The sequence below is a fragment of the Bombus vancouverensis genome, chromosome 8 (assembly GCF_051014615.1).
Source record: "Bombus vancouverensis nearcticus chromosome 8, iyBomVanc1_principal, whole genome shotgun sequence".
In the NCBI taxonomy this organism is placed as follows: domain Eukaryota; kingdom Metazoa; phylum Arthropoda; class Insecta; order Hymenoptera; family Apidae; genus Bombus; species Bombus vancouverensis.
The window spans coordinates 13,688,792-13,716,214 of NC_134918.1; the positions used below are offsets into that span (position 1 = coordinate 13,688,792).

The 27,423-nt window shown below is 41.3% G+C and overlaps 2 protein-coding genes and 1 non-coding gene across 5 annotated transcripts in view; 2 read left to right on the plus strand and 1 right to left on the minus strand.

The window, feature by feature from the left end:
- The window catches only part of Sesn (Sestrin), a 153,818-nt gene that overhangs the window by 18,763 nt on the left and 107,632 nt on the right, over positions 1–27,423 (plus strand). For both annotated transcript variants that reach the window (XM_076620945.1, XM_076620946.1), the window contains exons 2-5: positions 2,462–2,721; positions 3,221–3,828; positions 4,326–5,502; positions 6,513–6,578. In XM_076620945.1, the coding sequence (XP_076477060.1) occupies positions 3,578–3,828; positions 4,326–5,502; positions 6,513–6,578 (1,494 nt within the window). In that variant the 5' untranslated portion in view covers positions 2,462–2,721; positions 3,221–3,577. The remainder of the gene's footprint in view (positions 1–2,461; positions 2,722–3,220; positions 3,829–4,325; positions 5,503–6,512; positions 6,579–27,423) is intronic.
- On the minus strand, positions 6,362–6,434 carry TRNAK-CUU (transfer RNA lysine (anticodon CUU)). The gene has a single exon. It is a non-coding gene; the product is annotated as a tRNA-Lys (tRNA).
- LOC117155909 (uncharacterized) lies at positions 13,823–26,039 on the plus strand. Of its 2 annotated transcripts, none has more exons than XM_033332401.2 (2): positions 13,823–14,045; positions 23,102–26,039. In XM_033332401.2, the coding sequence occupies exon 2, from the start codon at positions 23,303–23,305 to the stop codon at positions 23,567–23,569; it is 267 nt and encodes an 88-aa protein (XP_033188292.1). In that variant the 5' UTR covers positions 13,823–14,045; positions 23,102–23,302; the 3' UTR covers positions 23,570–26,039. The 2 variants fall into 2 exon arrangements, with proteins under 2 accessions (XP_033188292.1, XP_033188294.1); XM_033332403.2 differs by lacking the exon at positions 13,823–14,045 and adding an exon at positions 14,114–14,172.

Sequence of the window (27,423 nt, forward strand, 5' to 3'; positions counted from 1 at the left end):
CACGATAAGTCATATTTCTTATCTTTCGCAAGAAAGTTTATTGAACATTCAGTAAGTATGACGTCCGTCGATCACACGCCATGAAAATTGTTTTTACATTTGGTTTTTAAATTATAGTCGTATTTGGATCTATTTTTCGTTACGCAGTTCTGTTCATGAGTTTTGTCCCGCGAACGATCTCTCGAAATGGCATCGGCCTACCGAGAATCGAGAAAGGACGCGCGCATATTAAAAATCGGAAACGATGAACGCGGCCGTTGTTTGGCGTATCGAGTACCAACGATCGATAGTCCGGGGGAAAAGGCTTTCGAGTGGATCTCGGAAAGGAGAGGACTAGGAAGTGAAAAAAAAAAAGGAAAAAATGAGCATTGTGCGGGGGAACTTCAGCGGGACAGAATTACCGAGTCGTGTACCGGGAAATGATCCGCCACAGGCGTTCTCCGCACTTTACGCAATAGGAAAACGCGCGTTACTTGGCGCATTTCGGTGCGTGGGATCGAATTCTTTGCTGTGGCAGCTTTTTATTACTCGACTAATGCCGCGACTAGAACCCGGCGATTTACGCAATTCCGCTTTGTACAAAGTGGAACGCATCTTATCTGCTTAGAAACTACTACTATTTTGTTGCATCGTGCCTGAACACATGTTTAGGGCAGAGTAAAGTTATTCGAAGTAGGATATTTAAGTCGCGCTATGTAATTTGCCGTGAAACTCGTGAATTTCAAATTCACTATCTTTTCTTGTTTCGTTATATTATCCTGAAGATATTGCGACTGATCCTTTCGCTCCTTTTTGCTTCTGTTTTTCCACTTATTTGTTATTCATCCACCGTATATCGATTAACGACAAGCTACAGCCATACCTCGACCTTACGCTATAATCATTTCGTCTTACTTCGCTACTTTTTCACGGCGTATTTTATTTAAGTCATTGTAACGAAGACTCGTAATTATTGGGATTTTCAATCCATCCTGACATTATATACAATATGCGGTAATATACACGTTCCCGATTACCAGGGGTGTGTTCAAACTATTATCTTTATTAGATATTAAAGAAATTACCTGACAGGTGATTACTACACGGTAGGAGAACAGGTTTTATTGTCGGATCAGCGTTTTTTCGATATCGGGCTACTCCACATCGACGTGTTCCAATCACAGCTGTAATGCGGTGAAATCGACGTCGACTTTCTTCCGTCGAGAACAGCGAATGCACCCCTTTTTATCCTCTCCACGACACCAATGGGCTCGTTCTCTCCCCTTCTCGATAAGTTGCAGCGTTCACGCGACCTCTCTTATTTCCTGACCCCGGTAGCCTTGACCTAGACCTTCTCTCGCGGGGGTCGATCAATCAATGAGAAGACTGGCGCAGCCTGACATCGACTAATTGCGTAAATGGTCCGATAGCAGTGTTTGTTCCTAGTATTTCCAGGCTGAATCGTGCAGGTCTATGAAACTGTTTTGCCTCATGAAATTTTTACGCTGGCTAAGTCACGATCAGAATGGTTGGATCGATCGACGTTCACAACAGTGATGTTCCATCGACGTTTACGACGACGATACAAATCGGCGTGTAAATGACGATCGATTCGTAACGTTGAAACGAGAGCTACGATGAACGAGTAGCATCGAGATCTAAACGGTAACAAACGATTCGAGCAGGAATTAACCGGTACAATGCGACGCTGATTACGCGGTTGAAGTTTAGTACTTCTACGGTAGGGTTACCGGCTTTCAATTGTTCGTTGCGTAATGATTCGATCGACGATAATCTACTCGCAGCTCGCGGCCGCGAGAAGAAGTGCTTCCCTATTAGCTTTCGGTTACGTTGCGAGCGCGTTACCTTTGCCTCCGATGGATATTAAGTCGATCGATGACGATTAAGCTGTCGGGTAAATTGAAATTCAATAAGCGGCCACCGTCGAATCAATAGTGGAACGGGAAGCTTTCGTTGTTCCGATTCATTTGCATTTTGTTCGACTTCTCTGCCGTTCCTTTTAAATATCCATTAACACGTTCTGTGTTTCGTGGGTCACTCGTGATCCACGATCTTTTCTCCGAGTTGTTTGCTTGTGAGACGAAACTAAATTACGTTAATTATTGCGATATATTGCACAGTAACGTTTTTCTTTGCAATAATTACACTGCGTTCGTATCAATTTATGTTATTCTAAACGCGATTAAAAAATTGCAACGTAAATAAAGATTTATTGATTTATTGGTCGATTAAGTAAAGGTAATTTGCGCTCTAAGTATTATAACGAGTAGTTTGAACGATTTACACGTTATGCGCCTTCTATGCATATTTGCGCGTTGAAATTTTTCCTAAAAGTACGCACATCCGCGATGTAATAGCAAGTTATGCCGCTCGTGATCTACGCGACTTGAAGAACAAATTACGTAATTGGTGCAGCAGAGACTATGTTAATGTAACGTAATTTTCGTTGATCTTTTTTCAGACGTCCAATGGATTAGTGTCACTACGTCGGTGAACAGAGGTGGAATCGAGGACAGTCCATTCCAATTGGAATTTCGAAGACGTTTCAACGGCTAGAGATCGTTTGCAACGATGTAAAGAACAATGTAACACCGTTGCCGTTAAGCTAACCGCGACACACGTGTGGAACGAGAAAAACGAGGGAGAAAAAAGATTGGGAACGAATTGGGAAGTTTTGGTTCCTCAAAAACAAGGCGCCCGATCGATCGTTTCCTTTCGAAGGTGCGCTCGCTAGGATCACCCGGCTTTCTTTTTCTTTCTTCTCCCTGGAAACGAACCTCAATCGTGCTAGATCGCCACACGATCGCTCGACAGTCGACACCGCCTACTTTCTATCGCCCTGGAACGACTGCCGAGGTGCACCGCTAGTAAAATCCTCGAGAAACGAGTTTTACGGCCGATTCTCACAGCGAAACGCGACGAAACGACCGTAATTACCCGAGGATAGTACAGTGAGTCTCTCCATCGACTTCTTTCCACTCTTTTTCCTTTTTTCTTTTTTTCCTTGTTTCTTCGTTTCCTTTGTTCGACCGTAGTCGGTTCCACGAAAGAACTGGAATACGGTTGATAATCGATTAACCGTAAACGAATCGATCGGATCGGTAACCGAGGCAAAAGAGATTCGGACGGAACAGTCAGACTCTAAACAACGAGCTCGTGTGGCGAACTTATGCGAATCTCGTTTCGAAGCTCGTTACAAAACGAGTTTTCTTGTTTTCAGCTTTATTACACAGTCTTTATCGTGAAAGCTCGTAACAAGAGGATAATATCGAGAGTGAACAAGGACACGGCGGTGATCTGAGGGAAGCTAGACAGGTTCACGCTTGTATCATAAGCAGATTAGATTAGATTAAATTAAATATCGAACGCTTTTGATTTGTCGTCGGGATCAAGGCGAACGTACTTTTACCTATATCGTGCATACGTGGTATAGCCTGAGATACGTGCGTCGACAGCCGCGTATAAAGCGAGAGAATTCGAGTACACAGAGGGAAGTACATATATATATATATATATATATATATACAAATATATATACACATATAGGAGTAGAATCGACGAAAGAAAGTAAGACGAGATGTACAGAGATCCGAACAGTTCTTCGGGAAGCGGCACCTCCACAAAGGACGACGAGGTCGAGATCGTTAGCAGATTTTTAGCGCCTTTGTGTGCGAGAGATGAAACTGCCAGAAACATCGCCCTGGCGGCGGCTAGGAATACGGTCGAGGGATGGCTTGGAGGGGTTGGCAGTCCAAATCACTGGGACGACACCGGTGAGATGGAGGATCCGGAGAACGTTGGGGGAAAGTTCAAGAGCCAAGATGGAAGGTGAGCCCGCATGTTACATATATCCATATGTATTTTGCACCGATATGCCTCGATAAAACTTTGCGCGTCGATATTCAGAATATCTCTGATTTCTACGTACGTGTGTTCCGTGTGATATACGGTAATAATATATCGTCGTATCGAATAGAACGATATAACGTCGTCCATAAATTCTAGATACCGTAATAAAACAGTGTATGAATTACATATAATATAATTCAGTTCTTTTAAATAGAATCTTATACTCGAGGCAGCTGTAGGAAAATAGAAATCAAACGATAATATTATAGTACATAGCGTGTTCATAAGTTTCGAACGTCTACATGGTAAGAAAGATTTATTATCCAATATAATATAACGAGTCAGGATTCATTAAACGGGCAGAGAAAACTCACGAGTCACCCGAGGCTCACCCATTCACTTCCGCGCGAATTTTTCTCCGCTGTATCTAAGCTTCGTGGCGCGCTAATAGAAACTTCATAACCTTTCACGCGAAGATACGACATGAACATCGAGCGCTCCCCGACCAAATCGGCTCCGCAGAATGTTCTGCCCTCTCTGCAGCAGCCGCTGCTTCAAGATTCCTTCAGGACGGAGGGTTTCTTCCCTCAGAGCGTCACGGAGAATCCCGCTTTCCTGGAGGACAACAGCCTCGAATGCTCCGAGAGATATCCATCGGGCTCGTTCGATTGCGTCGACGGCCGACTTGGGAACGAAACGGGCTACGGTACGCCGAACGAGAGGAGAAGATACGGGGGTGACGTGGAGAGTTACAGGTCCGGGCATTCGACGTCGTCCGACGAGGGGAAGGGTTTCAAGATCGAGCCTCACGACAGATTTCTAAGGTTTAAGGATAATTCGGAGACCCGATTCGGATCGAGCAGCGAGAGCGAGAGAAAATACCTTGGCTCGTCGTCGAACGAGAGGTTGAACGAAGTGAGTCTAGAGGATAGACCAAGAACGAAGAACTACGTGAAGGTGAAAGGCGCGAAACAAAAGCAATTGGAGGATGACGAGTTGGATTCCGACATCAGGATTTACGGGAAGAGCCCGAAATTCGACGAGAACTTGGGCGCGAATTTCGACCGCAGGAATTTGAACTTCCGCCCGAAGGGTGACATTCTGCCGCGCGATCGTCGCTGTTATGACAGCGTGGACGACGTTTCTTTCGACGAGACGGAGATGACGATCAGGAATCGCGACGGAGTAGTTTTCAATACTCTGGATGGTTTCGAGAACGAGAACGCCAATGAAATTTATCACAGACAAGACGATAATCGTACGGAGGATACGAAGCTGAAGAATTTCGAAATTTACGCGGACGAACCTTTGGACGACGGCCGGCATCGTTGCACGCGTGCCGAATTACCGCAGGAGTACTTGCGTAAGAACGAAGAAAGGAAGTTTAGCGCGGGTCAGATCAAAAGACCGCTCTCGCAGGACGAAGATGTCTCTTCGAAGAGCGGCAGGGTGCTGGAGAGTCCCGACGTCACTCCCGGGGACGTTGGCAGGATGCTTAATCTGGGAAATGCTCTGGATGGTCCGAGGCAAGCTCAGGCGAATAAGTACTTGAGCCTGGTGACGCTACATCTACCGGTAATATTGAGGCTCAGCGTGAACTGCCCCTTCCAGAATGTTAGGATCAAATGCGCCGAGATCCTGGAGATGGTTAAGGTGAGCGTATATTAAATCTTTAATCACGTAGCCTCTAGTAATCGAGTATCATCGGTATTCTGTATAGCGATAATTATTTCGCCAAGCTTACGAACTTCCGAAACGATGAAGTTGAATAAAGCCGAGATAAAATTAAAGATGGAAACTTATCTAGGATAAGTTGGGCTTAGGATATTTTTTCTTTCTACAAACTAAACGACGAGTCATTCGTTTTATGAGTACCCATCCGAACGTCTCGCTATAATCATTTAGAAACGGTGTACGTGGACCAGTATGTATTACGTTTCTTAGAGTCTCTCGTAAATAAACGTCCGGTATGGTCACTTCATTTTGAGAAAGGGTTATTTTTATTTTCTCGAACGTCGAAAATAGTATGTATGTTCGCTTTCGCGCAAACTTTGCCAATGTTATAATCCTTGGACCGCGAATCGGCAAGAACTGATACGTTGCGTTAATGGAGTTATTTTAACTGTCTATTTATGGAACAGCGTCGAAACGTGGCCTAAAAATATGTCAGCCATTTTGACTTGCTCGTTGCATGGGGCTAAACATGTGTAAGTCGGCTGTGCTATTTGTAGTCACGGCTTTTTGGAAGTCCTTTTTACAATCGATATAGCGAGCCTACTGTGTAAAGCCTGATCGATAGTTTCGTATGACTCATATAAAATACATGCAGCTCATAAAACAAAGTTTAGCGACGTGAAACATACTCTTCGGTCGAATCCCAAGATGTACGATAATTTATTTTTTTTTTTTTCTAAGAATATATTGTTTAATATATTTTCTATAAAATGCAATCAAGCGTATCGTGGTTAAATATCTTATTATTTTTTGAATGCGAAAACAGAAAAAAAACTTCCGCCCAACGTGGGGCTCGAACCCACGACCCTGAGATTAAGAGTCTCATGCTCTACCGACTGAGCTAGCCGGGCATTCGAGAAACACTTTTGATTTACAGCAAGCTTAGGCGTTTTTGATGAAATTTCAAATAATTGAAATATTTATTGCAGGATAGAGGACTTCCAGTACCGGTGCCGGCTTTCGATGGACCTAGTGCCTTCGTCCCTACGTCCGAGGTAAGTACTTTTATAAAGTGTTCTTTGCATCCTTTCGTCCTTTCGATATTTTGTTTACTATTTTTATTTTCATAACATTGCAACGAAATTGATCGATCAACGATGGTATCAGATGTATGAAATGTTCGAAGGTTCGAACCTATGAATTATGCAAGAGGTTCGTTGCGAATTTAAAAAACGATTGATACGTAGCTATGCGGTTTTTTAATGAAATTTATATATGAAATATTAGGGCAAGAAAAACAAAACCATTATAGTCAGTTTAATCTGGGACATCGAATTGGCGCTCGTAGCGCCGATAAGTTTTGCCTTATGATTGGTAGTTGTCGGTAAAAACGAGTCTCACGATTGGTTGAGAGGAAGACGATGCCACGGGCTGGTTCACGTTTACTTGTCCCCTGGTAACCTTCAATTTAGTCTAATTAAGAGCAATTAGGTACTTAGTCTCGGTGCTTAAATTGCAATTCTCTGCAACATGTCAGTTAAAGGAACCTTCTTTATCAACCAATCCATAAGTGTTTAATTCAATTAATTTTATGAAAATAACACGGAATTATTGACATTTATATCAAGATCTTTACATTAACGTAGTTATCAAATTTCCCTATTTTTTACATTGGTAACTAAATGTACGTCGATAATCTATTTAACTTCGCGTTTCCATAATACGAATTCATTTTATTGTTCGAACATATTTTGCATGTTGACCAATGTATTAACGATTGTTTAAACTACTTGTTTAAAGGCTGTACGAACTGTTTCCTGTGGTAACCGATAGATGGCGTTATGCGCGGGTGTTCGTTGCGTGCAAATTGTCGAACCAATTAAATTCATTTAGCGGGATAAATTACAAAATTGAATACGCTTTAAACGATCCCGGTTATGTTTTCAAATATGTTTATTCTTATCTATCTGAAAGTGGATCTGAATTAATCCTCTTATATGCGTATTGCTAAAATCACCGTGTACATAACTAATACGTGATTAGATAATAGAAAGAATAATGTTTTCGGTATGTAATTCTGATAAGAACGATTTGTTTGAATAATAGAAATATGCGCGTCAATTTGCAAAGGGGGAATACACGAATGGAAGCGTAGCATTGCAGGTGTTTCCAATGACGAATCTTACGACCTATACATCTGATAAATCATGTTTATCATAACGTATCAAATAATTTTGCGCCTGGATGAAATATTATGACATGTTATTATGTTGTACGTTGTTGTTATTACACAATTCATTTTCGCCAATTGCATCGAATGTACGTTCTTCGATGTGGTGTCACGATTCAAATCCCTTTCTTACGGTATTTCGCATGAAAGTGAATTTTTACTTCGCGTTATTTAATATTTTTGTTACCTATGTTTTGTGCGTTTGTCACCGAAGAGAAATAAAAGACATAAAGCAGGTAAGTGTAAAATAAAGTATCTTACAATCTTTACGAATACCATAAGTTCCAACTTAATGTTAATGTTATTTTCCATCTTTTTTATCCTTCGATATTCGAAAATGTAAATTTCCGGCATTACAAAGTTCTCTGTTTTTTTTATCGTTTTCAAATATGCTAATATACAAATGCATCACTACGTTTTTACATACTGTATTATGCATATGTATAGGCATGATATTTGCAACTTTGAAATCATTAATGTTTTACGTAAATCTGCCCCTAGGTTACGTGTACAAACCTCTTCCGATACTCGCGTGGTAACGCAGCTCTCATTATTCAGCGCGTTGAAACGAATATATAAGCCGTATCTTGCAGACATTGGCTCAAATCGAAAAGTCAGACGTTTCTTTCCATTTGCTTTGCTTTTCATCGCTATATTCGCACTTACTGCAATTACAGCCATAAAACGTTAATCCTTACTTTATGATTTCTTTTATGGCTACATTCATCAAACATAACAGTCGCTCTTCAAACATACCATTCATTCACACCAATATCGTACATAATTTGAAATTAATCGCAACATTCAACTCGAATATGGTCCTCGTTCGTACCGGATCTTCTACACTTTGTCACCTGGTTGATTCGATATCGTAAGACAAGCGGTAAAAGGTGAGACACGCGGCTTTACACGTTTCTTCTCGCGTGGTAATCGATAACGCGCCTTCCGGTTCGCACGACTCCACAGCTTCGTTCACCGATCGAGTTCCTCGGATCGAAAAATTCTGGAGGAAAAGCGTGCACACGAATTCCGGATCGCTCCCTCGGAGTTAGCCAATCTCACGTGCTTGTGCAGCGGAATTCAGCTAGTGGTGCATCGAGCCAAGTTCAAACCGCCCTGAATTTCTAACATGGTATGCGATTTCTGCGGTATCTTGGAGAGATGCCCAAAGTTTGGTAAGAGAAAGAGGCAACGAACGGGTGTCGGAAGGTAGGATAGAGAGGAAAGGAGCGATGGGGGCTCAGAGGAATCCTGGTCAGGTCGTTGCAAGTCGTAACTCGGTCCAGCAACCGCAAGTGGCTGCAAGTGTCTCGTATACAAGCTCCATTAAGGATCTAATTGAATCCCTTTCTTGCCGTTTTATTTTTCGGCCTTCTCTCCGCTCATTCTGCTATCTGCTCGCTGGAATTCACCATTCTGAACGGTATTCCTATTGAAAACCGATGTTTGCGCTCCCGTCCACCCTCTTTTCTGTACCGGAAATCGTATTACGATCAAGCGAAACTAAAATCTTCGAATTTGTGTAATCGCATTAACACCGCTTTTTTACTCGACATCTGGGGTCGCGTATAAACGATCGGGGTCACTGACTTCTTCGTATACGTCTTTCAATTGTCTGACCACTATTCATCGTTGACGATCTGATGTATGTCTATTGTAAATGATGCGTGTTACAGCTATCATATGTTACGTATACACCGCTGTGCAAAAATCTTAGAACTTATAACTCTATTAAATGAAAATTTGATTGCTTGAATCAGTGTCGCGTGATTACAAATAATTGATATTTAGAGAGATATTTTAAGTTACTAGTCGAGTAGCAATAGTATATTTGGAAATATTAGCGAAAATTGTTTGATATATCCTGTTCGTATATTTGGCGCTATTCTTTATTCATTTCGCAAAACTGATTCCCGTTTCTCGTCTCCGTTTCTCTACATAACCTTATATATATTCTACGACATTTATTATTAAATCAGAGCTCTATTTATTGCAGTATCTTCAAAAATTTACGAGCCAAGAGAAACCATAAATACGCAATACTATAAGGGAAGTATGTCCTAAAAGCATGCTTAGTTGATCTAAGCATTTGCAAAGTACTTCGCTTACATATTCATTTATACGTTTCAAAGAAACGGCGGAGATTGTGATATTTAGTTGATTTACTCTGATTACTCGGAATTTTCCTTCCTCTTTTTTACGTTTTTACACATTGCCACGCCGACGCGTTGGCCATTTATCCTTTTAGCTTTATTAAAAACGAACTTCAATAATTAAAGATGCATTCTTACGTCACTCGAGTTACTGTAGTGCAAGAGATCGTTCAGGCGAACTTCTACTCGATTGCTTCGAATTGCAACTTAATGCGATCGAGTTTCTTTAAAGCGTACGGATAGTTCGGAGAGACTCAGCATAAGCGCGTAGATTTGTAGAGAAAATGCACATGTACTAAAAAAAAAAAAAATGTATAGAACGATAGAAACGATGTTTAATGTTAGGCAAATTGCTGGGGGGTGGGCACAGAAATTTCTTGATTTGGGAAAGAAGTAATTGATGAGTGCGTGTTTCAAAGAGTTTCACATCAAGTAGCAACAGGCTCTAAGATGACCACGCGCAACGTTAGTGTCCGACTAACTATTGCGCTGAGTTTAAAGAAAGGAATAGAAGTATGCTAATTGGAAAAAATTCCACGTCGTTGGGTTGTTCTTGGTTATAGAGAATAGTTATTTCCTTAAACTATTATAGTGATTTATTTATTTGATAAATTTATTTATAATGATATAATAGAGCTATTTCTTAACGTATTAATGTAATACAACTGAAACAACTAAATTGGTACAACTAGTCAACTTTTGAATGACAACTCACAACTCACAACTCATGGTCTACTCCAACTAACTTCAACTGACGACTAACGACTAACTGACTTTCTTCATCAAAATGTCCTTTTATACCAATTTTAATACTTCTACTACGCACATGTGTTTCACTGCTGTTGATGAGCCAAGATGATCACGTGCACCTTTTTCAATTATCTATTGTCTTAAAGGGCCACGAGCATATTGCTTGACCATATGGCCCATTAGGATTTCTCATCTTTCCCGACCCGTCAGCATTTCCACTTTCCCCTGCACTGTAGTTCATCGGGATTTTTCTAAATAATACTTGCACGATACTACGCTATTCTTAAATGACTCGATGACTTTATAATCGCATCGTTGAGCTGCAACATGAGTGCGTTAGTGCGTATGATGTAGATCATTAAGAAAAAGGCCATTGTGAAAGTTCAATTGTGAAGCGAACGGGCGGACGATCGTAAAATATAGATCCGACGCGAGAGAAAGCCATAAAACGGTGGATAGGGATAGAAATAGCGAAATTTCTCATGTAAATCCTCTGCCACCCACGTAGTCCACGCTCGGTTTGTAAGCCTTCGCGTAAATAACCAGCTGCTGCCTCTGAAATACCTATGGGAATATTATTCCAGAAATATTTTCAGAGACGAATTGAAAATGGGTGCGATATTTGATCCAATCTGTCTTTTCGACAGAACGTTCCGAATTTTGTTCGATTTCCAGTTTGTAACTGCTTGCGCGTTTAATGTTTATTGTCGTTTCGCTGTCGTTGGGCTCGTGTCAAACTCGCATATAAATTCTGACATAATAAACGTGCCACCAATTTTCACGTATTTTATGGTGTACTCCATGTCACTTCGTTTTGTTCAACAGTATCAAGTTATTTATCGAACGTATTCTCGCCAGATAAAACATTCGTTATATTTCCCCTTTTCCTCTGTTTATATTTTTCGTCGACGTGGATACAAATTTTCCCAAATATTGCTCATTGTACTATAATTGTTACGCCGATAATTCGATACTAGAGTCGATATCGCCAGTGGCAACAAACGACCGCGATATCGACGTTGTTCCGTGATAAGGAATTTTTCATTTAGTTACCACACGTTCCACTCTGGATATCGATATAACCTCGAGTTAGGTTATCTTCACGACTTATTACATAATACCGCGTAACGAGCATAAAGATATTACACTAGGAAGTTGTCCAATCTATAAACACGCGGCATAAACATACGTACACTGTGTAAGAATTAGATTAAGACAGAGGTGGATTAAACGAACGAATGCGGTAGCTTAAATAAGAAAAAGGGGATAGAGGCGAGGTGAAAATAGGTGGAAGGGTCAGGGAGAGAAATTGGAAGATCTCTTATCCTTGGGAAGGGTCGAGGAAAAACTGGTAATCAGTGGTCGCAACGAATCGTTTTATCTACGTATGCTTCCTCGACAAGTTGTCATAAATAAAATCCATATTTTTGCTTAGGTCATTCGATGTCCTTAGTGAACTTAGATTTATGTCAATTATTTCTGACGAATTAGTTTCTTCATTTCTCCCATCATTTTCTATTCGTTGCTTTTATCGTACTCGGTCTCTCGCTGTTACCAGTTTCGTGCGCAGGGTGAGCTAATTCCACGAGGATTGTATCTTCGATTTTCTTTGACATTATCGTCGCAGAGCTTCTCGGTAGCTTGCGTTTCATAGCCATTGGTCGTTATGGCTGACACGCCTTCCACTGCACACGCATTAGTTCCTCCTAATCTATAACAAGATGCCTAGGTTGGTCTTACTGGGTATCAGCTTGACATACTCGCAGCTAATTACGATCTGCGGTCACGGTAAGGGCTATTTCCACCTCAGCTTAGACTGCACCTTCGTAGGTCTTTACCTACCAACGAATTATCATTTGTGATATATGACGAACCACTGTTCAATCAGTTAAACGCGAAAGAAAGTTTTATCGATTATATCCGGCCAAGTTTTATTTTTCCATCGAATAAAATAATCTGCGTATGTGTAGTTTAAATATTTTATACTCTGAACGCTTCTCTATCCGTTCTTAAACAATCGATAGGGATTATGATGGATATAGAATGATATGTCGTGGTTTCTCTGATTGTCGTGAAAACACGAGAATTTAGGTTACCGGAAATCAGGTTCACACGATTGCTAAGGTTCTGCGCGGCACGCGAGTGGTTTCTCGAGTTCGCAAATCCACGGCTTACAGTATGAAGAAACTTCCCGCTGTATCGTTCATCTGGTCTACGCTTAAGACTCCCCGGATGTGTGTTGGTTGTTTGCAGAAGGCAGCTTATCTTCAAACAAGAGAAATAGAAGAAAGAGAGATAACTAGGAAGTGTGATATTTGCTCCATTCAGAATGTGATTAATTGTTTATCTAACGATACGATGGATGTAAAACGATATGGTTGACTTTCAAATTTGAAGTATCTTTTTGAAAGAGACAGAAACCATTTCATTCAAATATAGAACAATAAAACACCTTTATAATTGTCGTCGTGTTTCTTTTGTGAAACTCATACGACACAAGGCTTCGTGTTACTTACGATTCCTCGATATTCCTCAACGTAGAAATTTAAACACGTACTATTCTCAGATCTGCTTTATTTTATGTACATTTTTTTATATAAAACTAGATAAGATAAGATTAGTCATTTCGATGGCCAATTCGTGTCCATGAAACACATCGCGAAGAATATAACCACATCTTAAAACAAATTTATCGCGCAACTTAGCACTTTGCCCCAATACTACAAAACGTAGCCATCGTATTAAATTTTCAACACACCTGCCGCAAGTGACCTTCGATTTACGCAATACAAAATCGCGATTGCCTGGACCAAGGCATCGATCATGGTTAACCTGGTCTACTGTTGGAAACTAGCTTTCTTCGATACCGTTATCGTAGCCTGCGTCCCATCGAGAAACACCGTCAGCTGTCGTGAAATTCGCCGATGGTTCGATTAGCGAGAGGCCGTAGAGGCAAAACCGGCCACCCGTTTCGTACACGTCGCCGTACTCGTGGACCAATCGAGCTTCGCCTCGAGGAGAAACGACGAATCACGAGGGTCGTATAGGCGGCGGGGATAGCAAACGTTGTAGGGTCCCCGGTTCTCGCGTCTGTTGCGCGTTCACTAGCTTCCTCCCCTTGCTGGCTCCCGTCGCGACATCGCTCTTCGCGGGTGTTCATTCGCGTGTCAGACGTGCTTGAGGTAGGACGCGCGTCTCTACGTTCCACCTCGTGCAATCTTCTCTCTCTTTCCCTCTCTGTCGAGGTTGAAGAAGGCCAACGTGTCTGTTCCACGTGCGCGACGCATCGACACGACGCGCCTTCGCTTCTTCAGCCCGTTTCCGCATTAGCGAAGACTCACGTGTGACGATCGCGTCTATCTCGTTCATTTTGCTGCCTTGCATCACAGGTACGTGTCAACAGGAACGTGTATGAAACATACACATGTGCTTTTTTTTTAACCTCTTCAGGGATTCGTTTACGTTCGCAGGATTTGTTTTTCTTCGGTCCGCGAGGATAGTTGAAGTGGGAATGATGTAAGTGACAAGTAGAGATGTTCAGGTAAACAGAGGGACGTTGGCACGAAGTTGACGCTTACGGTTTTCCTTCGATATTTCTAAAGATTTAGATAAATTGTTTTTTACATTTACATTTCCAGCATTTAACGGTATATTCGGCACGAATATTCACCACTCATATCGTTTACTGTTTAAATTCTTCGGTAACGAAAGATTTAATAAATATGCAAAATACCTTCAACAAACCTTAAAAACTCAATGATCGTCGTACATTTGTTCGAGATCACTGAAATATAATTATCTGTTTCGTTCTTGAAGAGGTTAATCAAACAGACAATGTTTCGTATAGTTTTGTTGTCGTGATCGATATTCGTGTGACGTTTGCGTCACAGTTGGGAAATTTGTATGCTCTGTTCTTTCGTGATACCACATTTAGCTTGGAATGCGTAGGTTTGAATAGTACGCAATGGCGCATTGTTTTTACGGGTCAAACGTGAGACCTTGTAGATTCGCGCGTGCCACCAGCCACGAGTGACTTCCGCAATGTCGTAAATTCGAAACGATGTGTACGCGTGTGCCATAGCATGACAGTCGCTATTTGTCATCGCGGCAATGATCGGGTTAATCGTGTGACATATTCTTCATCGTTATTATTCGATCGTTATTATTAATTCTCTCTCTGTTCGTTAGATGTTCGCTACTCGAATAATCGCTTCGAGTAACGTCCAGTTGGACTTTTACCTTTTCGTTCGACGTTGAGAATGGCTCTAGTTGTTTACTTCCTCTTGGCGACGATATCGCGTCGCGCATGCCGTAAAAGTCGTCTGGGTAGTCGTTCCATAAATTTGCGATGCTAATATCGTATACTAAGAGTGTATTGTATAAGTCGCACGCAAGCGTGAATCTCGTTGCGACAATGTTTTCCCACGGAAGCGTATCCGGTCTTTATGCCCCAAGTTCTGGCGAATTTACACTAGGATCTGATCCCTCGGCTACGAACAAACCATCCGGACAATCGAGCGAATTCCACGATTCCACGCAAAATGTCTGCTGCAAATTTTCCGATAATGGGACCGCCTGAATGAGAAAAACGTTCTGCTCGCGCGGTATTACAAAGCGTGCAAGCGTATCTGACTGTGAACCATTCGGGGTAAGACGTAGAACTCATTACGAGTTTGTTCGATCGTATATTCAGTCCTCTCTCTGTTCGTATTCCTGTGAATTATCGTTAGCATGCGTCATATCGCCATGAAGATTTGACGAAGAAAGCTATCGTTCAGATATGACTAACGTTTTGTTTGCATTATACAGGAACATTTCGAATTCTCAAGGATTTGTCAATAATAAAATTGGTTAGTTTATGAGCATGGAATTATCGAAGCGTAGACGAAAACGTTGCTTAAGCGTTGTCAATTTTTACATTCGTTTTACGCGGTCGTAAATTATTCGCAAAGGCAGTTTCGTGTGTCACGTTAGCAATGGTGGACGAAAACAGTGGCGAGGATGAACGTGAATTGATAACACGTGACGAATTTACCAGCGAGCGTAAGCAAGGTGATTCGTGCCAAATTACTAATGCCACTGCCATGATACCTGTAATAGGATTATTTGCCGTTGTGGTTCAAGGCTTTCAGATTTATCCCGTCAAAGTGACGAGCCAACGTAAAATATCTTATGTATGCGAATTATGACACGAAGCTGAAATATTTCTCCTCAATTCGAATTTCGCGTATGAATTGAAAGTTGCTCGGTTTCGTTCAAAGTTACTCTATCAGCGCGTACTTCAACGATATCGATATTATTTATCGCCAGACAGTACTTCATTTTGAGACATTTATTTCTATAATATTTCATTCGTTATCGTCCCGTAATGCAATTCCGCTCAACGTTTGCTCATTTTTTCTGACAACGTAATCGTGCGTTTATTGTGCAAAGAAAAGGGTCGCGATGATTTCTTTCGATCTCGTCAATTCGACGCGTCAATTTTTCTCGCCTTTCTCTCTCCTTTTCTCTCTGCATCTTGGCGAAATTCTCGAATGCGAAGTTTCGCATTGTTGGCCCTGTCAGACTCGAGCCGTGTGCATTTAAATGCGCGTAAATACGTTTTATGCACTCGTTTACTAGGAAAATTGTGTCGCCATCGCTGAAACGTCCGGTGTAGACGTTCGCTGGCGGAACGAACAAAAGACCTCGGGGCGTTCGTTTCAAAGCTTTTGCGAGAGCGGTACACAATCCGCGCGCGTCCCTGGAAAGCCCGCTAGATTCGAATTCCATACGTACCCATTCGACGAATATTCGTCAGCGATAAAAAGGAAAAGCCAAAGTTCGTACTAAAGCGCGTAATCTGAAAGCCCGCTACCACGGCAAAGCTGTATTGTATACTTTTATGAAATGTTCGCGTGATACGCTGATGTAAATTCAGTTTCTTTCTCTATTCTTCCAGTCTTTTTTTTTTTTATAGCCGTAAATGGTCATTCTCAGGTCGTCCTTAAATGACATTTTAAAATAATGTCAAACTTAAAAACCTCTCGAGCAGCTTGCAGAAAGGAAACTTTAGGTGCATACGGGTCTGGCGGTTTCACGTTTCTTTTACGACGCGCGCACTGATATGCAAATGATGTGCAAATTTCCTCGTTCTAAAACATGCTAAAAAGTCCCATCGCACCCGAGCAATTTGCTCACGTCGCTCTTCACAACTTAAATAATACCGTCTTCCCAAGCTCGTCGAGACGATTTTAAAATGAAATCTTCGCCGATTTCGCCATCGGAACAATCCAATTAATTAGCATCCATCTTCCGGTCTCATCTTTCGTGTATCTCGATTCGACGTATTCTCGAAGAACTCGAGCGTATAACTGAAATGGAATAACTGACTCGGAAGATTCGACGGATACGACGAGTTAGGAAGGTTACGACGTGGAACTAACATAAGCAAACGGTGTCATCTCTTTCGTAATTCGCTAAACTGCAACGTTTTACCTGAATGTTTTCGCGCGAATATTCAAGTGGAAATGTTTGCCGTGACTCGGACACGACTGAATATCGTTGCCTTCTTATTAGGCCGTCTTTAAAGCCGAATCAGCTTCGTTGCGTCTCCCTGCTACGAATCTCCAATGAAATTAACTCGATGCAGCCGGTAACGATTGCCATTCCGTTTCTCCGATCTAATAATGTGCTGATTGTATATTTAAACACAGCGGAAAGCAATTTCTTGCACCTGTCGTGCATTCATTCGACGCTCGAAAAGCCGAACAATGTAGTTATAAGTTGTTGATCGTGAAAACGCACGTTTTTCTTATAATCGTGTGCTTGCTCGGTCTATTTTCTTTTTTTTTTCTTCTTCTTCTTTTGGTTGCATCGAGTGATACGGTGATAGAAACTCGTTTCAAGAATCTTGTTTCTTTTAACCAGGAAACCATTAGTTGACTGGATAAAAGCTTGCGAAACTACTGTCACTGAACCGCCAATTTGGGTTAACTTGACAGAGAATTGCCATTAAAGACTCGGGGAATTAAGACGTGTCGAATATAGTGGCCGAGTTCTTACAGTGGACTTTCCAAACTTTTCATTCTCTTGCTTATGTTTCTTTCGTTTGAAAATTAAATTCTTTTTTTTTCCGTTTCGTTGGTATTATGATTTTTGCGTACGAAATGCAAGGGATGAGATTCATTTGGGTATTTGTAGACAGTTTAGTTCGGAACTCGGTTTCCTGTTTTAGCCGTGAACTAGTTCAACGATCATCGTGGTGAAATCGTTGGAAGCTCCGGGTATTAGCTCAATTTGGAAAACACTTTACCGATTTTATATTTTTACGACGATTTCTCGAGCAAATTGAAAGTAGCTATAAATTTTTAGGAAATCGTTGCGTGCTCCAAACAAAAATAAGGCATCCATTTTAGCGATGAAAAAGAAAACTACGACCTAGAAAAAAAGAACGCGCGACTCTCGCTTATACTTTCTAGAATGTTCTCTTTCGCGCAACACATTTTTATCGCAATATTCTCTAACGAGAGAGCGGTGGAACCGTTTGCAAAGTGTTTAATCCGAAATTACCACAATTAATGGAACGACACATTTCTCGAGTCGCTCTTTGAAGGAAAAGTAAGTCTCGTATATTTAAGTGGTTCAAACGTTATGTATATGGCTGTAGGATTTAACGTCAGAGTCTACCACTGAAAAAACTCTGATTACATCATTGAAACTTCGTGATTGAATTACAGACGTTTGTGCAGTTCTAAGAAATTTAAATATGAAAAACTGTGCAACATATTCAAAGTTGTAAAACATTCGTTGGAATATTTACGAGGCGAAGTAAATGATTTTTCAATTGTTATTTCAATTAGCGTATGCTCATAAAAATAGAAGTCGCACAAAGATCCGTAATGTAATTATGACATATCCAAGTTTCCACCGCATATTGTAAGCGGCGTTCCTAGAGTCTTAGAGTTTGACTAGTGTCGCTAGTACTATGCAAGTTGGCACGACTCGTTCGTTGCCTTAGTTTGCTGTATAAATGAGAAGAACCCGTTGTTCCATTTATTCTCCGATGGATTAAAATACTCTAAAAGGGACAGTCGGCTGTAAAAGTGTCTGACCACCGAACGCCCGCTTCTACTTAATTTCGCTGTACTGATTCTCGATTCGCGCCCCTCGTTTTCGTTATCTCAGTTTTATCAAACATTTGCCGAGATAAGATGAACCACTTGACACGCATATACGTACACAGAGTATAGGTTGTTTCAGTTTAGTCGATTATTTTGTCCATTGATCTTCGTGGATTCAAGCTACGACAGCTTTCATACTAAAATATCTACCATTTGATAAACTGATTACAGGTATTTATGGAAATTTATATTTTTATGAATATAACGCGAGAAATGGAACCTAACTAGAAATTTCTTTCGCTTATTAAATATTACAATATCTACGTTGAATATTTCATATAATTTTGAATGCTTCGTGCATTCTCTATATTCTTGCATCTTTAAATTCCTTAAATAAAATTCATAAATATCCACGCGCTACTTATGAAAAATGTGCATCCATTTTCGTCATTAATTATTCTCTATTCAAATATATTAATATATATATATATATATAACTTTCCGCGTTAAGAGGTTGAAACGCAGCTTCCGAAAAGATGTATCGATGTTACAAAGTACCTTTATGATTCAGCAATTTTCGCGTTATGTGAACTCACAACGATGCATCGAATTATGAATTTTGCGTAGCTGTTAATAACTCTCGTATCGCGGTGGCTCGATTTTAAAACCGATATTCGATAATCTGATCGGATTAAAGCTTGAAATGCACGCGTGCACCGGCAGAGAGGCGTTCCTGTATTGTGTTTTCGAATAATTACCGCTCACGTTTGTAATCAGCCCGCGTGTACTCTCCTTTTTCTCCTTTCTTTCTTTCCTCCATGGAGCTGCGCATCGAGAGCTGGCAAGGTGATGTAACTGGCCGCGTATGCCCACTTGGGTACGGTCAAGCGTGTTGTTGTTCCTGAATCTCATTACATCCTTCAGCGAGCAATGAACAAAAGCAGGCTGAGATAAAGCACCGCGAACTGCATCCCTCCGAGCATTTGCTCTAGCTCGGTCTGGCGATAGTCGCGTGTAATGGAATTTTTTATATCTTTCCCATATGCTTGTCCGTTTTTCGATTTTTCCACCGATACGATAACATTTCGTTGCTTTTTGCCAAACCTCATGGGCTTCCGCGATGCAGCTTTATATTTTCGTCGCATCGTTAGAAACGAAGATTACAGAGTAACATGACAAGTCACAATCCCCAATTTTTACAAGGAAGCATTTTTACAATTTTGTTTCGTTGTCGATCGTTCTCGTATTACTAAATAAGACAATTTTCGATTCGGCCAAAAATTTTGCAAATTTTGCAAAGAGTTATCGACCCGTATTTGTTCAAGATAGGGCAACGATTTATAACGATATGAGCCGACCGATTTACCGAGCAAAGTTCACTGCTACGTCTATTATTAAAGTCGACCGGAATCTGAATCGCCGTCGTAGTTAAGTCAGCAGCCCATTGTGTTTTGTGGCATGTGAACGTTGCGTAGCGTTCTCGACAGAGATTTATTACGAGCGACGTTGATTAGGTATCGCACTAGATTTAATTAAGTGGCTACATTCGTTTAATTTATCGGCAAGAAAAGTAAAAAGAAGACAGAAACACTTTCCTCTTGCCTAGTTTTCTACTTGATAATGCCTTAAACTTCGTCTAATCGGTACTAATAGTCGTCGAAGAAGCGAAACTAGGGCAAAGCTCGATGCAGAACGTGGCAGAAAGGCCGTACCGATGAAAGTTCTCCGTTTCCGAACTTAATGCCTCTTGACCAGTTTTCACAGCTTATTATTGATGATTCGTTTCTCCTGAGAAACGGCCGACTCGCTCGATCACGTACTCTGAACGGTCTTATTTTTTCGCTGAAAGATTTATTACTTGCTCGAATCTGTCAGACTCTTAAAATTCTTCCTTTCGACCGTCTTATTCATCTTCATGTAGGAATTTCTCCATTGCGTGCTATCTGTCGTTCGATTAGCTTCTTAACGTGTTACGTACTAAATACTTGTTTCCTCGAGAGATTTGTAATTCTGATTAGTTATTTACTCTACTCATAGTATACGTACACATCGTAATTAGGTGTAATACAGCATTATAAGTTGGAGTAATTAAAATGTTATTTAAATGCTACGAATCTTGTCACTTTGTGCCGTTCTCCGCGAGAGGAAAAAGCAATTTAGCATCTTTAATCTTCGCGTTACTAGATTTCAATATCTCTCCACAAAGTGTTCGTCGTATTACACAATTGCTTACATTGTAAAAATATTGTAACGATTTGCTCGCGGTTAACTTATTTACGATGGAACGAAATTTCATAATTGGATTTATATGAAGATTATAAAACCTCGATAAAACGCAAATCTGACTGTTTTTCTCTCGTAATGTTTTCACATAGGGAACTGTATGCCCTAACGTGAATCGAATACTCCTTATCACGCAAACGTTTGTTGTATCGCGTTTACTGAGAACTGTATCGTAAAATTTTACTTTCCCAATTCAGACGGTAAGAGGCTACGGTAAGATAAAACGACGATTGAAAACGTTTGCGAATGTCACGTAAAATTAAGGATAAAAAAGGAGTAGCTGAGCGATAACTTAACTTGACTGTGCTTTTATAGCTTTCCGTAGGCTTTTATTCGCGAAAATGATTAAGTGTAATGTTACAATGAAGTAGCGAAGTTGAAATAGTTGTTCAAATCGCGGCCAAACTGTACACGAGACTAGTTTCGTGGTCGAATACTAGCGGTTTTTATATGTCGCGTTTTTAGGTGTTGAGGGGCAAGGGGAAGATCCTGATTGTCCTACGTAATAGGGAAAATGTAATGTTGGGCCATGTGCAAAGGTCAGGTGAAAACCTAACGATTCGCTGTCAGGTAGTATGGAATGGCGTGGATTTGGGTATGGTCGTTACCACATGAACGTCGTCGACGCTAACCTACCGAATTTCTTATTAACAGGTTAACGATATCTTCGAACCGAACGTTGTTTGCGTTGTAATCGTATGGTATCACCTGCAGTGAATCGCGGCTAAAGTTTCGTGGACCAAGCCCGCGAGTTTCGCTTGGTTTAGCAGTCAACTTGGCTCGGTGTTCGCTGAAGCTATGGTGGAATAGCTGAAGTTGCTTCGATTAATTCTCGTTTCTGGCCGCGCGGGAAGTTGATGGAGCGCCCACGGCATCAGTGTCTGCGTATTAAATGCTCATAAATCCGAAGCACCTGCTAGCTAAATCTCCAGTCGCGAGTTGAATTTCGTAGCTTCGTTTCCCGCTTAATGGCCGCATTAAGCCTGGCGAAAGCTGGCGTATTGTGTTTTCCTATTTTCCACGTGTAACGAGAGCTTAACATTTTCAATGAATTTCTACCGAACAAGTTTTAAATTCTCGTTGTAATTAATATTGTAGTATCGCGGACGAAAGGCCTAAGAGATATCGGACGAACCATAAACAATGTCGCGAGAAAGCTTAATCGTCGACAGGCTCAACGATGTATCGTCGGTCCTTCGATCGAATAGTTACACGGAAAAGGCCTGTCTGACCTTGGCCACGAGCGGTTGCGAAACACGTGCGTGGTGGGACTAAGACAAAAGACAAAGGGATGCTAAGGGACAAGGACGAGTTAACAAGCAGTGCTAGTTGAGAAGTCAGAGTGTGCGAATTGCGTTGTCGAGAGAGCGCGGTCCGCGTGTGCGAGAGCGTTGGAACCGAGGTGACGAGAATTGCAAATTAACTATTTAGTTGTCTTAATTATAGTACGTTGTTGTATTTAGTTCGCGTTAAACAACCATCGTTTCCTGTCTAACCAACGCCCGTTTAATCTAAATGAAATAAACTAATTGTAGTAAGATCCTACAATATTTCGTTACATATTGTCAGGAACGAAGAGATAATACAATTTAGTACATAATTCTTCGAGAATCGTATTTTTGTTTACCAATCCTAGGTCCGTTTTCATGGACCGTCGTCTGCTGATCAAGTTTGCAGTTCACTAGCACGCGAATAAAAATAACCGGAACTCGGTTTCTATACGGTGTACCTTCTATACTTCTTTTTCTCGTATTTTCATTCCGTTCGGAAGCAATTAGCGTCGGTCAACATATTCTTATTCAGTGAATAGATATAATGCTTAAAAAGCATTTAAGAAGATATTGTATCGTCGTCGATAAGCTGATAAGTGTCGTATGTTTTGCGGTGAATCACTGCCTCGAGTCAGTCAGATTAGATTATTTGTATCTTCTATAAAAATTAGAACGGTGGAAGATAAGATTAAGCAACGTCTCATCTATCAACTCGACTATTGTCCGCGTAATTGACGTCCAAACAATCTACACCAGTGTCCTCTTGATTAACTCTGTATTGTCTTGCAGGTAGCGGAATACCGGTGGTCTCAGCCTTGAGAACGTCCAAACACGCAACCTGACTCTACGAATAAGACACCGGTGAACAAGCAGCGACTTTTTCGAAAGAAACCGGATGCTCCAGTTCGCCTGGAAAACGTCGAAACGACAGCGAACGAGTAGAAACAAAGAATTCTGTCAAAGCATACGGTGAAGAACGAAGGATCAAACATGATGACTCGTATGCTGCTGCAAGAACCTGGATGGAAGATCGAGCGCAAAGGTTCAGCGTTGTTGCTTCGAAGGGACAGCTCGCATCTGAAGAGCGGTCGAGTCTGTTTCCGGTGCGACGTCGAAGTCCATGAATTCGAGCGTGACGAGGATTACACGATCGAGGCGGAACCGGAGGCAGCTGCCAGTCCGCTGGCAATGTGTGCCAGTTGCTTGGCGGCTCTTTGCGTGACCGTGATTCTACCGTGGCTGTTAATCGGTGGTTAAACACGCCTCTACGAACTGACGATTTTGGGGGGCGGGGTGTTGGGCGATCGTATAACCTCTGGCAACGGAAGTCGTCCGAGGATTCCTCAAAGATGATGGAACAATTGCTTGACGCGTAGGTCGAACGCAGAGAGATCGTTGACTACGAAAGGTCTGTTGGAATCGCTGATAGATGGAAGACGAAGAGGATCAGGTGGATTTCAGCATTCGTTGAAGAGATTCTCATCGAGAGACTCGACATGGAAATGGATAAAGTTCCTAAACGTGGTAGTTTCGTTAAAACGAGAGTTGCCAGTTTATACATTGACGATGTATGTAATTATTTATACGATCGGTATGATTTCCTTGAAACGAAAGAAACACGAAGGAATTTCTGAATCGTGAAATGCCTTTGGCGTTTCTTTCTCCGAAAGAAAAAAGTATTTTTGAACGAGAGCGACTAAACCTCGTCTCTAAAACACTCTACGACTTTATGTTTATTCGTTGATCTTTGTCGTTTGCTTTAAGTTTCCGTTCCGTAACGAGAAACACGACAGAAACGCGGCCTTTAGATGGACTCGCGGTTCAAGTAGATTTTGTGCGAGTCGAGAGAAAGAAAACGGCTCGGTATGGACGTTCTGCATAGATGCGGAAAACGAGATGAAAAAAAAAAAAAAACACATCAAAGGGAAAAGGGTGTATCCGAGCGTACGTTAAACCTCCTTACTCGTTTGATGGTATCGACAAATCCTCCATGTAGTCTCTGAAACGAAGGCGATCTTGTGCCAAACGAGAGTAGAATACTCGAGATATTCGTTGAAACCTTTCGTGATTCGCAGTCCGCTTACTTTTGCACACGCAAACACACGTTCTTTTCTCGATACTAGCTGCATCCCGGCCTGAACGCGCGTGCATTCGTGCACACGTGCATCTTCCTTTTCTTCTTCTATCGATGTTCCGTGTAATAATCGAGTCGTTACATCTCATTCGAACGGGAAAATATAATGCACGATACACATCGGCCTTGTTCTCTTCCTTCGATATCGTTTCGAAACAATAATCTTACCGTTGCGTTGAGCGGATTCCGCTTCTATTCCGACGTCCGCGTTCGATTCTCCGCGATCAATTACATATTTTTCGCCGGCACGGTCCGAAGACTTGGTAAAACTTACAAAGTTCTGCACGGTGCCAAGTCAGCAAATGGAAAAGTTGGAGAACGACGAACCGGCGTCGGATTGAGAAATCGAGCGAAGTTTCGAACCCGTCGACTATCGATAACGTTACAGTCCGTTGCCTGCCGAACAAATTTCCAGAAACCAGAGAATCAACGGTACGTCGAATAAATTTCGGCTGGACGTCATATTGGATCCTTGGATCTGGAAAGATTTTTGTTACGATAATAACGCGATTTTAAATGACACGTTGTAAATATTGAAGTATCTATAGATGAATTTGAAATTGTGAATTTGTATTTGCGAGGATCTTTAAGGGGGTATTCTGATCTAGAGACATGAATTTCGGGCGATTTTTCAAGCTCTGTACAAGCGAAACAAAAAATATTTTTGTTATCCTTCTTTTTAGCTTTCTTTTTGTTTATTGATATTTCGAGGTCATCCGAAACAAAAAATGCGAACGGATTCTTAATTAGTATGTATGCCGCTATCGTCTGAACCTTGGAAAAGTCAATACAACATTTTTTCACAAAATGACGGCCGTTTGAAAAAAATTTCTTATTTCGCACGTTTTTCTGACAATTCCGAACGTTTAAAAAATAGTAATACTAAAGATTTTGAGCTGAGCGTGATCCGGACGATAGAGGAGTATATAAGGAATATCCAGATCAAATTTAAAATAAATCGGTTCATTAGAACTTGAGATATCGTGCACGCCAACTCGAAAAAGGTAGTTTCGAGAAAAATGCGATTAAAGTTTTGAGACAAGTTCACTCGGACAACGTCTACCGTCTACTATTCGTTTGTTTCGGTCAGACCGGAGCAGATGCCGCGTCACAAAAATGGCTGTAACACATAAAATAATTGAAATTTTGAAAAATCCTTGTAAGGGCATATTCTTGAATGTCTAAACTTTGGAAGTATGAAAAAAAAATGTTCAGGCCAGAATACCCCCTTAAATGTTTCGAAGATCGTTGCAACCACTGGTGTTTTCGATTAACTTAAACGAAGACTGTGGCGGTGTTCTCGCGACCAATTTACACGAACCCCGAATCTGCTAATACCCAGATTATCACGCAGAGCGTCTTCGATAAATCATCTGTGCGTACGGGTGCGGAATTTTGAGAGTGAGAAAGAGAGCAAGAGATTTCTAAATATAAACCGATGATTGATCGTACGTGTATAAAAGAGGTGTATTCGGAGAGAACACGAAGATACGAACGTCTGGGATAACGTGTGAGGTTCTATCAAACGATTCCAATCAATCAGTGTAAAATACTATTTGTTTATATTTCTAATAAAAACCTGAACGAGCTGTATGTTGGTGATTCGTGTATATTACACCTTTGACCTTACCCTTTGCGTATATTAATCATCGTTACTCTCTTTGCATTTGTACATTCTATTTCTACGTCGACGAGCACGCATTTCGTATTTCATTTATATATATATATGTCGGAGATGAAAGAACACCGGAGCCTTTGGAATTTTGGATAATCCCGCAACATTGTAACCTAGAGTCTACTATAGCTGTAATTGAACAATTGTAGTTATTCAACCCGATTGTAATTGTTCGAGAGTCGTGATAATGAGCTTGGGCTCGAGGCGACAGTCAGTCGCCGAACGTAGCCGCGGTCACGGGATGAACGCTTTGTCTAACAAAGGTATGGAGTAATTCTATAGCTCTCCTTAAAAGAAATATTCGTGGCGACACGCGACAGTAAACATTCCAACGGTTTCTGTCCTGTGGCTCGCCACACGCAGACCCTATTCTTCGAGTAAGATGATTGCCAGATGTCGATGCGTCTCCGCAGTACATGTTCGGCTAGCTCGAGGGCCCGTTATAAATCTTAAGGTTTAGTTAACTAAAGTCCTTCAAACAGACAAACAGTCTTTGTCCCAACTACGGGAAGATAGGGGAGACATATTTTTCAACGAGCGGCGTCTCCCACTAGCAACTTTCCCTCGAGGGCGGTTAGCATCTTTTTCTAACCACCGATATGGAGATTGACCAATTAGCAACGCCAATTTCCCTTACTTTCTGAACGAAGGCTTTTCTCGACGAATCCGATGATCTCGTGTCCTTAGACACACCCCATTATAGTTTTCCTCTGTGGCATGATCGGGACGGGAAAGAAATTCTTTCTCGCGATCTCATTGATGAAAGGAGTAACTCTTTACGACCAGTGAATATTACGCGTCCGACTTAGATTTTGTGAGTACGTTCATCTATCATCCCGTCGACCGCGGATTCGTTATTGAACCTAGGATCATTGTCATTAGTTTCTCGAGCACCTAACTACCGCGGTTACTTGTCCGGTTCTATAATAATCGTATTTGCACTAGTCAATGTCTTCTCCATTGCATAACGACAACGTGTAACCCAAACGAAGATTCGTTTCACGCCCCTAACCCTAATTCTAATGTAAACCCGACATATATATATATAACACGCATAGTTTTCGGAATGAAAACAGGCAATGCTTCCATCGTTCTTTAATCCCATCACCGATCGATTTCGATTGCTTTGCAATTGTAGCGTAGCCGGAGCCAATTTGCAGGGTGCAAATTCCACGTTTAGATTTTCTTTTCAAGCGAAATAACTTGGATAATGGTTTTAATACGTTGCCGGTGATAACAGCCGCGTTGTCAGGGTAAAGAGCGTCCGTTTGTATCGACGCGATGCCTCCAATATTCGCTTCT

Bases quoted from the DNA above. Each gene is read 5' to 3' on its own strand.
- LOC117155909 (XM_033332401.2), top strand. From the start codon at position 23,303: ATGATGACTCGTATGCTGCTGCAAGAACCTGGATGGAAGATCGAGCGC.